This window comes from Ananas comosus, unplaced genomic scaffold (genome assembly GCF_001540865.1).
Source record: "Ananas comosus cultivar F153 unplaced genomic scaffold, ASM154086v1, whole genome shotgun sequence".
Taxonomy (NCBI): domain Eukaryota; kingdom Viridiplantae; phylum Streptophyta; class Magnoliopsida; order Poales; family Bromeliaceae; genus Ananas; species Ananas comosus.
In genome coordinates, this window is record NW_017891465.1 from 1 (window position 1) to 17074 (window position 17074).

At 37.4% G+C, this 17074-nt stretch overlaps 1 protein-coding gene and 1 pseudogene across 1 annotated transcript; both read left to right on the plus strand.

Annotated features, from left to right (window-relative positions):
- Positions 1-3248: 3248 nt before the first annotated feature.
- On the plus strand, positions 3249-8940 carry LOC109704949 (probable glucuronosyltransferase Os05g0123100). Its single transcript, XM_020225709.1, is given in 5 exon segments — positions 3249-3344; positions 3667-3698; positions 3700-3954; positions 6085-6370; positions 8358-8940. Coding segments are annotated over 5 exon segments (837 nt in total). The 3' UTR covers positions 8526-8940.
- A 3257-nt stretch (positions 8941-12197) lies between these two features.
- LOC109704950 lies at positions 12198-16095 on the plus strand (annotated as a pseudogene).
- The last annotated feature ends 979 nt before the right edge of the window (positions 16096-17074 follow it).

Genomic DNA, 17074 nt, shown 5'->3' on the forward strand with positions numbered 1-17074 from the left:
CTGCAAGCACAAGCTTTACCGGTGCCCAACACTTGCGCACACTTGTGTGTTGCGATGCGCAAGCCATACAAGCCCGTGGTCTTTGTTCCAGAAAATTTGTTGGATCTGACCACTACTCACATTGTACATTTGATAAGATTCAATATATCTATTATATCAATACTAGTATTCTCGAATATTAAGCTTGATTGCTATTCAGAAAGTACAATTAACGAATATAATGTACTTTTTTTTTTCTGTGCCAAAGGTTGAAATTAAAGCTACCCAATTTAATTAGTTCTTCGTAGCATGTCGTTAACCAGTTTTGATGAGTGGCATTTACGTTGACCTGCTTGTCTCAGCTGTCGGACAACCCTGGAATGTAAACTTCACGAAAGAATTGGTGTGCGTATTCAGACATCGTTGCACCTCAACCTAAATTCTTCACCGTATATATCCATCTCTTTTTAACCCTTCTTTTTTATTTTTTTTCTTTTAATTTTAGTCCTGAGTTCTAAATTTTAACCATACCATGAACTCGAATCCTGATCTCTTTACTGACCAAACCATTGATGATTTTGTTTATTAACTGTTATTTCGGAATAATTTTAATGACACATTGTGTTGATTCGTTGGTTGTTATGAATTGTTCGAATATACAATTGAGTGAATCATGAACTAAAATTTGTCGAGTGACGGCATTGCGTCTGTTTGGTCAATCTCTCTCTCACCTAGATCGGTTGGCTGATCATTAATTATTTAACAGCTGAAGCTACCCCACCCAAATCAAACTCAATCCAATCCTTTCGACTAAAAAAATAACTTTGACTACGCTAAAAATACCACTTGATTATGAGAGAATATTAGTCGTGCGTAGATTACGGAACTTTCGAAACACGAAAATCACAAAGAACAAGTTTTCTAAAGCTAGCTTCAAACTTGAATCATTCCTAGTTTAGACACGAGAGCAACCACTGCAACCTCAAACTTAGTGTATAAAGAACCCAGTAACATTGGACTTGATCCTAATTATTTAATCGATAACGACCGAGTCGCGACTCTGATTATGACAAGCGGAATCGACTCGAATCAACTAACTAATGTTGCGACCGACACTACTTAGCGAGTAAAACATGTTTTCCTATTTAATCCTTTATTCCTTTTCCTTATATTTTATTAGAGACAATTTGACATTTGTGTCCAGTCACATAGAAGGGGAGAGAGAGAGAAAGAGAGAGAGAGAGAGGTGGGATTTCCATTTTTTGGTGCTGTGTCTCTATCCTAGCCGGTAAATTGTCTCTTCTTTGGTGGCCTAGCCATCCTTTTCCTTTGGTTTTAGGAGAAAGGGAGATTATTTTTTTCAGCGATAAGTAGTATACTATTTGCTAATTAAATAAATTTAGCTGAAAATATAAATCAATTAGAATTCGAACTTAAGACCTCGGATACTAACCACCAAGTATTTTGCTACTTGCGCTAGGAACGGATGGTAGAAAGGGAGATTATTAGGTCACTACTTGTTCGGATTGGATTTTACAGCTCTTTATTTTTATCGTTGTTTTTTAAATTCCGTGTTGGTGAAGAGTGCTTCTCCTACTGATAAAACAAGAGACCAACAATTGATAGCATAGTATTCGCAATAATTGGAAGCTAGTAAGTGATTTATATCTTAAGATTTGATGTTTCGTAAACTAAACTTAACGAAAGGGACCGGCTGTGAGATACTGAGCACATTTCAAACCCACACAACATATGAGTACAGCGAAAATATGACCTTTTATAGAGGAAAACGATCGTAGAAAATAAACACGAGAATAACAACGTAATAAAATAAAACAAAAGAATACAATAATACAAGATTTACGTTGTTCGGCCAACGATGAGTAGACATACATCCACAAACAAGATCACCTCATGTGTTCTTCAATTAATTCACGACACAAAAATATAAGGAGTAAGATTGGATTACAAAAAATTCTCTCTCTCAGGAGCTCTCTACGTTTTCCTCTCAATTAGAGTGTCTACAATGAAGCTCTCACAATAAACCTCAAACAACGAGTTGCCTTTGTTTGGTTGGGGGTTAAGAGGTGGATTAATTTCTTAACCCTCATATTATCTCCAAATGTCTTCAAAAATGGGTGGGGTTAGCTAACCCCACCTCAAATATGCTATCCTGAGTTAGCTAACCCCACCTCAAATATGCTATCCTGAGTTAGCTAATCCCACCTAACCCCATCAAACCTCAACCAAACACTATTTTCTATTTATAATAACCCACTATCCTTCTTATCTCATCTACTCTAACCAAACACTATTTTTCACTATTCTGGACTAACTCCAACCCCCAACCAAACACAAAAATACTCTAACCCTACCTCAATCCTGAACTTAATCCAATTCCTGGAATAACTAGTTTTTCCTTAACCCCGAACCGAACGGTAGCTAAAGATTAATTATAAGAGCTTATATAACTCTATAATCTCAATTATGGTAGGAAACGATCTCCGCCATACATCCGAGTCTCCGATTCGTATTTAACCATCAATCTCCTCATAGGAATTATCTTTAAAGTGATCTTGAACTATTCTTAATATTTTAAAATAAGATTAAATTCAATTAGAGTCAAATTCAGCATATTCAACTGGTCGCATAACTGTGTACTGGTACTCAAAGTTGCGTATAGGTACACAATACAAAAATAATTTTTTCAGTCTTCAAATTGTGAGAAACTACTGAGATATTCAATAGTAGCGATACTCAAACTTCAAGTTTCCATACCCAATATTCAGATAGATAGCAAATGTATTATTGCTGCGAATGCGACTTGTCTGGGTCGTTCACTCTAAGCTGACCATTTATTGCGAAAGCAATTTACCTCGGAGGCTAAAAAGGTAATTTGGCGAAGATAAAAAAAGAAGGGGACAGAGACAGCGATGGCACCAGTATCGAAAAAGAATGACCGCATGCCTAATCATTGTACCGCCTCTCCTATTCCCCTTCCCCCTGCAAATATGGCCGTTGTGCTCCCGGCCTCTTTAAACCCTTCCCACACTTTAAACCCTCCTTTTCTCCCTAACTCTGAGGACCCCCAACCACACTTATATATATTACCACCCCTCCATTTCCCCCGCTTCCCCCCTGCTTATTTAACAAATTATAATTAAGGGGATCGAAAAAAAAAAAAAAGTAGAGGAGGAAAAAACCAAGAAAAAAAAAAAAAAAAGGGAGAAGAATGGAGGAGGAGCAAATCGAGAGAGGTTGTGCTTACGATGGAGGAAGCGGATCGAGCGAGGAAGAAGACGCAGCTGTGGACGAAGGCGCTGATAACACTTCTCGTTTTGCTTGCGCGATGGGTTCTTCACCGGGTTCGCACCCGACCGGCACCGCCTCCTTCTCTGAACGATCGCCACCCCCAGCGAACCCACCACCGCCATCCCAAGGTCGGGATCATCCCAACCCCAATTCCAAAGCCCTCCACAAACCGCCGACCCCGACGCCCCCACCGCCGCCGCCTCGCCGACCCAACCCCAACCCTAACCCTAATTTGCCGAGAGGGGGACGACGACGACGACGACGAACTGACGACGACGACTATTTCGACGGACGACCCGCGGGCGAACCCCCGCGGGCTCCTCATGCGTGACGAATTCAGACCCGGGCCGGGGACCGTTCGGTCCGGCCGGCTAGGGCGACCGGCTGGCGCACACCCTGCGGCTGGTGCGCCGCGCTGCTGTGGATCGTCGTGGAGGCGCACGGGGACGCGCCGCGCACGGCGGAGATGCTCCGGGGCACGGGGATCATGTACCGCCACCTCACCTTCCGGGAGAACTTCACGGATCCCGCCGCGGAGGCGCACCACCAGCGCAACGTCGCCCTCGGCCACCTCGAGCACCACCGCATCGCCGGCGTCGTCCACTTCGCCGCCGCCGACAACGTCTACGATCTCCAGTTCTTCGAGGAGATCCGCCGCATCGAGTACGCAATCCCTCCCCCATTTCCCCCTCTTCCCCTCCAACTTTTGATCTAAATTCCCCTTCTTCCAAATCAATTAGTTCCATACTCTGATTGCTTTTAAAATTTTTTTAAAAAAATTAAGGGAGTATTTTTTTTAGTCAGTTAATAAAATTTAGGAAATTCAACTGGAATGCCACAATTCTGCAGCAGAGCTCAATTGAGAGTTTCTGTGAAATCATCTAATTAGTAAATTTTCTGAATAGATAGTAAATTTTTAATATACTTATTTAGCATAATTTTTCTCGGATTGGAATTAGATATTTGTATCTCATTTAAATACTATTTACATGCGTTCCTCTCACGAAGTACTCTTCACACTCTAATTGGTTACACTTAATTTATTAAACAGGTATTTGTTGAGTCACCACTAGCGAGCATATGAAAGTATATCTTTTTAGGCGAAATAGAAAAATATATTATATCATTCTTAAGGGAGAAAAGAGAAGATTATGATTAGTGACCTAAATAATGTATTATTATAAGAATCTTCACATGACTAATCAATCTTAATTTCATAATGTACTCTTTAAGCACAACTTGATAATTTCGTATCTTTTTTTAGTCCTTTATTAGTGTTTTTTTTTTTGCTGCTTAGATTATTCCATTTTTTATAGTATTTTCTTATGCGCAAACCTGCTTGAGAACATCAAATTTTAATTTAGAAAAGAACAATTCGCAATTAACTTTCCCTCGTAGTTAGAAGCTAAGTTACAACTAGAAATTCCAAATTAAATTCATTATATTTTCTGAAAATTCATAACCTGCTTTCATTTTCCATATAAGTATTTTTTTTATTTAATTAGTAGAAACTAGCTCTTGCCAAGTGAACCAAGCATGAGCTATTGAGAATATAACCTCTAGCCGTATCTTCTTAAGGCTTTCTTACTAATTTTTTTTTTTCCCTATTCTTTTTTTTCAATCCATTAAACAAAAATATTCAAATCATGGGTATTATATGAATATAAATAACGTTAAGGAACCATTTGGCTCACCGCTTGTAATATTATGTTAATTCTCTATATTTTCTATTGAAAATATTCAAATTATTATTATCATTTAACTCAAATTCAATAGTCGTAAAAAATATTAATGAAATAGTAAAATTATTACAAAATTTTAAATAGTAAAAATATTAGATTCTCATATATTAAGAGACATTCTTATTTTTATACTTTATTATGAGAATATTTAGTAATCTACTAATAACAATATATTAGTTCTTAACAACCTTCCAATTCAAGTGATTTAATAAATTATTAATAAATTTATTATTCTTAATATGAAATATAAAAATATTTTTAAAATGTTTCAAATCTTTGAATCAAAACAGCCTCTAAAATGTAAATAAAAATAGCCATCGAAATTGATGCGGTTGGACGCCAATTAAAGAAGGGGGTCAACATCACCCAACTGCTGACGATCTTGAATAAGTTAGGTAAAAAGTCGGCTTCTTTTTTGCTTTTTTATGTATATATATATATATTTTTTTTTTCTTTTTCCTTTTTCGTTCGCCAATTGACACCATAACTAATTAGTTCGGGGGATATGAAGTCGCCTTCTTAATATGCTGTTTCTCAACACACAACTTCTCTAGTCTCTTTCTATTAATCTCTGGCACATGCTTCTAATAAGTTCTTCTTCCTACTACTTGTTGTCGAGGCATATGGGAGAAACGTGTGTATTAATCTCTCATGCATGGAAACAAAACAATAATATTCTAATTTAGCTTTAACTCTTCTTTATCTTAGACCAAATTAACTATTGGAAAACACCCCTTCGATCGAGTATTGTTTTGTGTACCGAACCAGCTGACTCATGCACATGCGACATTTTACTGCAACAATTATTAGGAATAAATTCTCTTTGCAGAGCAATGAGGAGTGTCCAACTTGAATCTGCTACAGTTTGGTCTCTGCATCTCTGAGTGACTGCTTAGACTTTGTCTATCACATGAGTCGCAGACGCGAACCCCAGAATTTTAAATCTTTATATTTTTATGTTCTTAATTTCTCAGTTCCGTTCGGGGATCTCAATCACTTCATAAAAGATACACATTGCAAGGACTGTTTTATAAATTTGGAAAATTCGCAGGGCTTTCGGCACGTGGCCGGTGGCAACGATGACGGCGAACGAGGAGAAGATATCGGTGGAGGGCCCCATTTGCAGCTCATCGAAGGTTGTCGGTTGGTTCTCCGGGGATTTAAACGACGGTACGGCCACAACGGTCACCTTGCCGACGGAAACGGACGTTACTAACGGCAACGGATCATCCGCCAAACCGTTAGGGATCAACATTTCCGGGTTCGCATTCAACAGCTCGATACTGTGGGACCCGGAGAGGTGGGGCCGCCCCACGTCCTTGCCCGACACGTCACAGGTGCGTCCACAAGTCCTTTCCTTAATTAATTAATTAATAATTAATCTATTAATTTATTTTTATTTTTAAATCCTCACATATACAGCTTTTGGATTGTGAGTTTTTTAAATAAGGGCGTTTGGTGGGGGGTAATAATTAAGCTGTGGGCCAATATAATCCTAACTCGTCTCTATTTCCTTGCATGGAGGAAATTGTGCCGAGTGTTATAGTTGTGGGTTCGCATACATCATAAAAAGCCAAAAAAAAAAAAAAAAGAAATTTGTCCTCTACTGTAGAAGCCAAAAGATACTTGCCCACTGATTTAGCAGCCTCTTGTTTGGTTCAATCGTACTAATTAAATAACCCACATTATTATATATATATATATAGAGAGAGAACTAGGCTGGAATACTATCAAAAGCACCAAGCTATTGGTGCGATTAGACTTTCGACCTTTGGATAAAAAAAATATACGTCTAGACTGATGTGGGCTTTCTAGGGTTCAGTAAGTATTGGTTGAATAGTATAATCTAACGGATAAAAATAGTTCAAGGATTAAACCTAACGGCGGAAAACTCGATAGTACTAAACGCTTGGTACTATCGATAGTATTTCAAAATCTTTTGTACTTATAAATTTTCGACCGTTGAATGACGGAATGTGTGGTTAGGATGACTGGTCCCCAATTAGTAGAGTCCGGCTGCTATACTCTTATGAGTATAAACCATTTTATACTCATAATTTTTTTGACCGTTAGATTTATTTCTTTAATTATTTTTACCCGTTATATCATATCATACTGTTCAATAGGAGAAAGTAACATGTTTAGTATTATTGACCTTGCATTATGCATTTAGACGCTGTTTATATATTTACAAGCTTAATTAATTATTTGATGATAAAAAATGAAAAACGTGTGCGCTTATAACTTTATTTTTCTTATTTTTTGAAGCAATAATTAGTTTTAAACAATCCGATCTGGTTTCATTTCAAGTTAAACTCATCTATCAACACATCCAACCATGCAAAAATGTTTATTTATAAAAAATAGAATAACAATGCTAGATATGAAATTAAAGTACTTATTTCTAAGGTCTGGACCAAACAATGGTGGACTAATTTAATGGTAACGGAGGTTTGTAGCGGCCTCTATTTGAATATATGACCAACATTTTAGTTTCAATACTAGAGGTGGACGAATGAGATATGGTTTCTCACATTAATTGGACTCCAGCTGTAATCACTTGTTCCACCTTAATTACTAGATTCTTCCACTACTGTCACTCTTTTCGCCAAACTTTAATCTGATATTTTCGCGTAATTTTCTAAGAAAATTTCTCTCGTATTTTCAGTTTGGTATATATTTTTGTTCTTTCTTTTGTAGTATCTAGGTGCCTTCCTGTTGCTATTTTGATTGGATAAATTTTTGAGTTCGGATCAGATTTTGATCTACAGTAGCGTGTTTGATCTAAACCAGAAACCTGCTAGAACTTGAGTTTGAATCGAGATTCGAGTTAAGTTTCGATCAAAATCTAGCTGAATATATATATGCTCTATATCCTATCCAAACAGGATGCTGATATGAATATGCACTGTACCACTGTAAGAAGCACATGCTATGATCAAACTAACTAGGCCCAATTATTATTACTATGGAATCCCAAGTTTTATTTGCCCCTAACCAATCTACAATATTAAGCTGGACCCTTAAACTATTGCTAAATAGGTACCCAATTCACCAAAGAGCAATCATTCCTTAGAAACCCTGGAGCATTCAATGAGCTGTCCCATGCTCGAAGGAACCAAGCAACTAACCATTGGGTCCATCTCTTTGATTTTGAATACCACCAACTAGCCATGTGCAACCATTTTAGAAGCCTCCTCCACCCACCACCCCATCTTTCTCACCTTTTCTTTTTATCCATGTTCTTATTTTTCAACCACTGAACATTTTTTTTTTCTTTTTTTTTTTTAAAACAAAAATATTTATTATGGTGATTAATTGTAGGACTCAATAAAGTTTGTGCAAGAGGTGATTCTGGAAGATGAGGCCAAGTTGAAAGGTGTACCATCTGATTGCTCTCAGATAATGCTGTGGCACCTCCACATCCCAAGTTTCACCACCCCTCTCCCATTCGGTCAAAGACAAATTAGGCCAAGATTTATGGATAAGTAGAGAGAAAAAACAAAAAGAAAAAGAAAAAAAAAAAAGAAAGAAGATGGAAGTAAAATATAAAAGAGAAGGTAAAAGGAAAAGGACCCAAAAAAGGTGAGGTGTAAATTTAGAGCTGGGTTGGGGGTGTTGGTAGCTTCTGCTTAAGTTTTTGGGGCTTTTCTTTGAGGGAAAAATTAGTCCAACCAAGCACATATTGTTTATTATAATTTCACATTATTCTTTACCTTTATTTTTTTTATATAATATATATTAGGGGTTGCTCTCCAAGCCCCTGGTGTATCTGAAATTAAGATGTACTATTATGTATAGCCAATCACAAGGGGAAGCAAGGAAGGTGATTCATTATATATACTTATAGTTTCCTAAAGAAAATTGTTCATATATTTTATTATTAAAAAAAAGTGCTTGTTTTTTTTGTTTTTTCTTTTAATGATTATAGTGGAAAGAACTTAAACATGTGGGGTTGAGCATTTGCGAACACATGATGATGGTCCAAATGGACCACGCACTCAAATTGCACATGCACTTTTGTACTATTCAATTACATGTATATTTATTTTGGGACAAACAAAATTATTATTATAATTAATTAAATTAGAGAGTTAAAGAGAGGACCAAAGCTGCACGTATTGCTGGCAAGTTTGGTTCGACAAAACTGTGCTCGAATTCATATCTGTCCGAATCTTATTTTGTAATGTAGCAAATTGAGGCTATATAAGCATGTGAAATCATTTAATTAGAGTTGGTCCACCACGTCACACGCGGACCACCCAATCAAACTTTTTTTCTTCCTTTTCTGCTCATTCCATGTAAGACACGTGGCCGCGACGCCATCGGATCAAAAGAGTGTGTTATGTAGTCCAACTCATGAAGCGCATTTTAGTCCTTTTAAACTTAAAATGGTAAAAATGGAAAGGTAAATAACGAGTCTATTTATGCTTTGATGGTAGTGTTTAATTATTCGTCGATGACTACTATTAAAAAGCAACGCTATTTGTACACGGTGTAAATTTTACACTTTATACGTATGAAGATCAATATTTTTTTTACTAGTTTTATCATATAAAACTAAAGAGAGTTTTTGAATTTGTAGATGGGCGGGATGTAAAATTCACATTCTAGTACTACTAGTATAGATGTACAAGTTGCATTTTTCAATACTAAATTACTTGCATCAACACAGAGCGAAGTGATTCTTCAAAAAAAAAAAAAAAAAAAAAAAAAAAAAAAAAAAAAAAAAAAAAAAAAAAGAAAAGAAAGAAAAAAGATGAAGATACTGGGCCTGCATATAAATAATTTAGGAGTGGGCCGTATGCCAAGAGAAGCCCATGAAGAACTTTTTTTATCGTTGAGCAAATAGGGCCAAACGGGCCGGGCCTATACTTCTACCCGGATAAATATTTGTCTTGAGCGCTACAAATACGTTGCTTGGGGCGGTCCCAACGCCGACTTTAGTAGATTCACGAGTTCGGCGCCGTGTCCTTATCCCACTGTTACAGCATTTAATTTGTCTTGGTACGTAGCTTCCATGAATGCCACTGCCACGAAGAACTGCCGGAGCGTTTGATGCACGAAAATTTTTATTTTTTCCTTTTTGAGAGAATGATAGTTAGTCATTTTTTCTTTATAAATAAATTTAATTATTTTTCTTTACAGATAAATTCAGTTGAAAATATAAAATAATTATGCTTCGAATCTGAAAAATATCGGATATTAATTATCAAGTCCTTTATCACTAGCAAAAGAACAACTAGAATTGAACTAAACACAGCAAAATAAAAAGGCGGTGTCGGAAGATAAAAAAGTTTAGTGACTGAGATGCAAAGGAGAGTAATCTGACAAAACTCGTTGGTACACAATCCTAATCTAGATCATAATCGGTGATTCCTCTTTTTGGTGGGGAAGGATATATGTCGCAGAATAGTTTCTCAACTCATACTATATAGAGTACAAAATTTTAGAATTGTTCTGTAAATCGAGGAATTAGAATATGATGCATGACAAGTATATTTTCCAAAATTATGCCGGGCATTGTAGAGATTTTTGAGCTTTGGAAAAGATATTACAAGTGTTTGGTGAGATGTCCAAACGGTTGCTTTCGTTAAAAATTTCGTTCTATTAAAAGCCAGAATACGAGAATTGACTGATTCCTTCAATATCCCAAAATGTGAGTCTTTCTCACAGGATTAAATTCACCATGAATATTTGAAAGATATTTAGCATTTAGTCCTTACTAATATTGAAAAAAAGAATATTTGTCAACAGTGGAAAAATTAATTCGCAACCCCACGTGGAGTGAGTTACGGATCTTGTATAGATAGATATATTTTGATTTGGATTGCAATAGCAATAATAAATAATACTCTCGTAAGTCATAGGCTTCGTTTATTACATGCACGTGTATTTTCGCAGCTCAAAGTGCACTTTATGAAAGATCATGAAACAGTAAAACACATCTTCTAAACCCAAATAAATTAGAAAACACTCCTTTTTTAGCCAATTAAACCTGTCAAATTTTTGCTTTTTTTTTTTTTTTTTTTTTTTTTTTCTTTTGCTAGTTGAAGTTTTATGGGGGCTCCCTATCCCAAGAACCTCGCACAACAGCCTCAAACGTTAAATAATAAATGTAAATTAAAACAGAGTTTCTCCAGGTTAAATGGTGTCCCAAATTTTGTTTTATTTATGTATATATATATATATATATATATACATAAAATATATATTTATGTATAAAATATTTGCTAAATAGATTAAGACACCCTGCATTTATACGTTTGATTAACTGGACCCAGTACCGACATTTAGTAGGCTCGGCAGTTCGTTGCTCCATCAGTTTCTTAAACCCAACAACTTTTGAATGTGCTATTTTATTTTATTTTAATTCTCTCGTCTAAAGAGTATAAATATTTGAGGCCATTAGGAGCTTCTCTAGTGTTTAGTTTTTAGGCCATCTTTATAAATTAAACATAGATCGGTAAACTTTATTAGCTTTTATGTGATCTTGGCCATTTTTGCTTTGCCGTTAGAAGAGACTGTAATTCGGTGTCCATATATGTTATTTTATTTTGATTATATTGATTTGTCAGAATAGAACAGTATAGCAATTTAGCAAGTCTTTTGTTCGGAAGTTGTGAGCACAGAGCCCGCACACCTGTCGCGCGGTGGCTAGATGTATGCAGTATTGTAAATCAAACACTCTTTATTGATAAGTAAAGATTTTTATGAGACAGGTGAGAGACGAAGTTTGAAAATTAATTTTAATCATACAAAAAATGACCTCACTTCATATTTAAATAAACTTTGAGCGTGGATTTTCTAATGATGCAAAAGCGATAATTTTTTCTCTAAAACTTAAAATTTATTTTTAAATTTCAATATAAAAAAATACATAATAAATTAATAAATAAAAATAAAATTAATATACGATAAGAAATAGAAAGAGAGCTTGGGGCTGCAGACTTTCCCAGTCCTTTGAAGAGGCAGGGAAATCTGCCATCTCGATTCAAAAGCGGTCTCTCATCCTCCTCCATAAGACCAACTGACAGCGGAGGTGGGCCCCACCCGTCCCTTCTGGTGGGTCCCACCACGAAAACACCACCAGCTGTGTGTGCGCGCTCCGATCCATCCACTCTCTCTCTCTCTCTCTCTCTCTCTCTCTTTAACGCCCCAAAATCTGATTTTTATTTATCCCATTCCTTTCTTATAGAGAGAAGAGGGGAGAGAGAAACGACGTAGAGCCGAAGCAAAAGCGATTCCCTTTTTTTTTACTCTCTCTTCCCCTTCTCCCCTTCCTTCTTTTCTCTGGCCTAATCCTCTCTCTCTAACTTACTCTAGAGAGAGAGAGAGAGAGAGAGAGAGAGGGTGTGTGGGGGAGAAAGATCTACTGAACCCACTGAGACCAAAGAGACAACAGGTAATGGGCAGTTCCAATCTGATCCTGTTTTCAGTTACGGCCTTTTCCTGTTTTTTAGTTTTCTGAGCGGGTATTGGTTTCAGTGAAAGTTTCTGTAGATCTAAATGTGCTTATTCTTTCTTTCTGACACAAAAAGATGCGATTTTTACGCTGGATGCTCTTTGGATTCGCTAGATCCCTCTTTTTTTGTGTACAGTTTGTTTGATTAGGCCTGTGTTTGATGTTTTTTTTTTTTTGTTTTTTGATTGATTTGATGAATAGAAGATTTGAATGGAGTGATGTGGTGATAATTATAAGGAGAAGGGGGAAGGAGCGAAAAATGGGTAAGAAGGGGAAGTGGTTTGGTGCGGTGAAAAAGGTGTTTAGCCCCGAATCTAAAGAGAAGAAGGATCAGGTTAAAATCAAATCCTTTTGCCTTAATTACTAATCAGTGTGTTGTAGATCCAAATGGGTTCTCATCAAAATCTCACCTTTCCTCTTCTCATACTAGAAATCGAAGAAGAAATGGGGATTTGGGGGACCCAAGACGCCCGATCCGAGCTCTTCGGATCTGCCACAAAGCGCTTCTCAAAAAGAAGCAGCTCCTCCTCCTCCTCCTCCTCATCCCCATTCTGAGGAGATTAAATTGGCGGAGGTCGAGAACGACCAGAGCAAGCATGCTTATTCTGTGGCGGTGGCCACCGCTGCGGCGGCAGAAGCTGCGGCTGCCGCAGCTCAGGCCGCCGCCGAAGTTGTACGGCTCACCACACCCACAGAGATCCCCGGCAAGTCGAGAGAAGAGATCGCAGCGATCAAGATCCAAACAGCTTTTCGAGGATACTTGGTAATTAAACTCGATACATTTTAGTGTTTTCTGATAGATTGGATAATAGTTCTATCATTGCTACTACCTCTTTTTACATAAAAAGGCATGGACTTTTTATGTTTGTTGTAATTCCTGAGTGAGCTTTCGTTCATAGGAAGGATCTTATAGTTATGAATATTTTTGATAATAGGTATAAAACTGAGTATGGTTGTTTGCAATGAGTTATCTTGCATATGAGAGTAGTTAAGCAGTCCTTAGCTATATCCGAAAAATATAATTTTTTTTTTTCATGTTAGGTTAAGTTTTCCAGCTCATAAATAGTATTTGGGCAAGATTTGACTTGTATTTAACCACTCAGTGGTAGCTGGAGTTTGTTCAACTTCTATTTAAGAGCAGGTTGTAATTCTGAAGCAATTCTAGATAGAGAATAGCTTGTTAGTTGTATTCATTTTTTAATATTCTCCAACTTGCGACATTCTCTCGTCATTAGCAGTCAATTACTTTCTCACTGTGGATTTGAACTACTAGTGTTTAATGTTCAAACATAATGAAAAAGAAAAATACTTCTTTTCCCGTCGCAACATTTAATCTGACAAAGTTACTTAACAAGGCCTATTGGAATAGGCTATTAACTGATCTTCCAATCTAAAATCAACACTTACAAGCTAAGCTTTCTAATAACCGATCTGATGTTTCAAAGAATCCTTACTTTCTTAATCTCATGCTGTTCAATTATTTACAATTTCTATTTGCATTTCAAAGGCAAGGCGAGCACTGCGGGCCTTGAGAGGGCTGGTGAGGTTGAAGTCTCTGTTAGACGGCAATTCTGTGAAGCGCCAAGCGACGAACACATTACGTTGCATGCAGACGCTCTCCAGAGTTCAATCACAGATCCGTTCGAGGAGACTAAGAATGAACGAGGAGAACCAGGCTCTTCATCGTCAGCTGCTTCTCAAGCATGAAAGAGAACTCGAAAGTTTGAGGGTACGGTCATCTTCATCATATAAATTGCTTTTTCCTTTCCTTTTTTTTTCCCCTTTTCTCTGTACAAACCGAAATTCAATTTATTGTCACTTCCGCCATGTTTCATGATATTCTCATCAAACTATAACTCATTCTATGCGAAATTCAATTTATTTAGTAGCTCATGTTATTTAGTTCTCTACAAATGGACCTTTTTAAAAAAAAAAACATTTTATTTCAAATTCTTATTCAGCTCAGCCCTCACCCCCCTCTTATAACAGATGGGAGAAGAATGGGACGACAGTCTTCAATCCAAGGAGCAGATTGAAAGCAAGTCTGGTAAACAAGCAAGAGGCCGCGATAAGAAGAGAACGAGCACTAGCTTATGCATTTTCTCATCAGGTACTCTTTCATGTTCTTAGAATTGCTCCACAAACTTGTTTGTGTTTTAAGCCTATGCCATTCAGTGATCAAAATTATTATTACTTTCTTGAGCTGTTACTGCAACACTTTTTGAGGTAAAGTAGTTCTCCAATCAAGGGAAAATTACATAGGCACCTCTCAAAGGACATGGCCTCCAAAAGTTGAAATAATCAGGTTATCCGTTAAATATCTATATATCATATATATAGTATATATTCAAAAAAATGCTCAAAAAAAGTCCTTGTGACGTCATAATTCCCCTCGTGAGAAAAAAGCTTCTGCATGTTCCATTACAGACTTCACATACAAGGTTTTTTTTTTAAGAAAGAATTTATGGGAGCATCTATGATATTTGAAACTTTGTAGGGCATGTGCTATGCTTTAAAACTTAAGAGGGGGCTCAGTTGAAGTTAAAGCTAAAATGAACTTTCCAAACTCTTGACTAATGGTACAATGCAACAGTGGAAGAGCTCTTCGAGATCAGCGAATCCAATGTTTATGGATCCAAACAACCCACAATGGGGGTGGAGCTGGCTGGAGCGGTGGATGGCGGCAAGATCTTGGGAGATCCAAAGCAAGACGGATAAGGAAAACAACACTGATCGCGCCTCTCTGAAGGCCACCAATCAGAACACTGGGGAAGGAGAGATAACCCGAGCCTACGCTCGTCGCGAAACCAAACTGGACCGCCCCTCACCCCCAACCCCGAAACCGAATTCGATCAGGCCTGGAACCCGAAAATCCCCCTCTACCCCCAACTCTCGGGCGCCGAAGATCAAATTGGATAGTCCTAGAAATGGATTGAGTCAGTTGGAAGATGATGTGAAAAGTATAGTAAGTGCGCAATCTGAGCGGATCAGGAGGCAGAGCATCGGGGGATCACCGTCGATCAGGGACGACGAGAGTCTCGCGAGCTCTCCTTCACTTCCTAGCTATATGGTGCCGACAGAGTCTGCTAGGGCTAAGTCTCGCTTGCAGAGCCCATCAATCGAAAAGATTATTAAGACTCCGGAAAAAGGGTCGGCTGGATCGATTAAGAAGAGGTTGTCTTTCACTGCAGGGGATAAACACAACAGCGCATTGCCGCTGATTACAAGGAGGCACTCAGGCCCTCCTAAGGTGGATATCGCCGCCATGAAGGGTATAGAAGTTCGTTCGGAGCTCGACGCAACCAATGGTGCGAACCAGTGACTGGCCGAGCTTGAAACAAGGCTACTTAAAAGCAAATTTATTTATCTGAATTTGATTAATTGGTTTGAGTTGTTCATTTATCGGGGCTAAGTTTGCTGCTACTAGATTATTGTGATGCATTCATTTCCTAGTCCTATCCTATTTACCACATTATTATTTGTTGTTGTAATTGAACGCATGAAGATTTGGTTTAAGTTTCTGAGAAAAGATGTCTGAGTTGTGGCACACTTCTGTCAATTTATGTGATTGCGTTGCTTTGCATGCTTTCTCAAGAATAATAGATTTTGTGTTTCATGAATTCTTGTATTTTATTCCAGTTAATGTAGGTGAATATAACTATGCATATGTTGTTTTATTTTGTACTTAAGCTCAACATTCTTAATGAAGTCCTATTAAGCGCTCTCAAAATTCATATATTAAGAAAAAAAGAATTTACTCTTTTAAAATAGCATTAGTTGTTTTTAGTGAAAAAGGAGAATTAACAAGTGACAAGTGCATCTTAAATAAATTAGGCTAACTTAATTATTTGGCCTTAAATTTTGCCCAATTTCACTTTCACTTTTTCTTAGATTCTTTCTTCTAAATTTGTAAAAGTACAGCCAACTAATCTTTCTTTTTCTTTCCAACTACTCCTTTACACGGGAATCTGTGGTTTAATCAATCAATAATAATAATAATTTTTTATGTTATGAAAATGATTGTAGCGAAAAAGAAATTATAAACATATATTTGGAAAATATCTATTATTGAGGAGACAAGGGGTTACCAAATTAAGAAAACCTTTTTTTTTTTTTGACGAAATTAAATTAAGAAGACTCTAGTGTGACTCAGTTCCAGCTAAGCACCGACTCACGCCCCTTCACTTATTATTCTTTTCCACTGGAACGCTCGAGCTCTTTACAGCCTTCGCATCTCAACCGTTCCATCGAGATCAAACGGTCAAAGTTCGTCCAGATTCTCTACATAAATGTTGTTGGCATGAACGGCTCGTGCGGCCCATTTAGCCCGCTAATATACGTGGCATCATAATAACGGCACGATCAGATCCGACGGCGAGTATATTACCACGCTTACGGCCGTTAGATGAAACGATCCAACGGTGCGTAGAGAAACCCTAGTCCCCTGGGGTTCTCGTCGATCTCTTTATAAAGAGCTCAGAGGTTCGTCGTCCTCCTTCTGAAGCCCTAGGTTCGATCGGCCGACTCTTCTCCTTCCATTGATCTCTCGCACGAGGTGAGTTCTCTTCGTTCCATG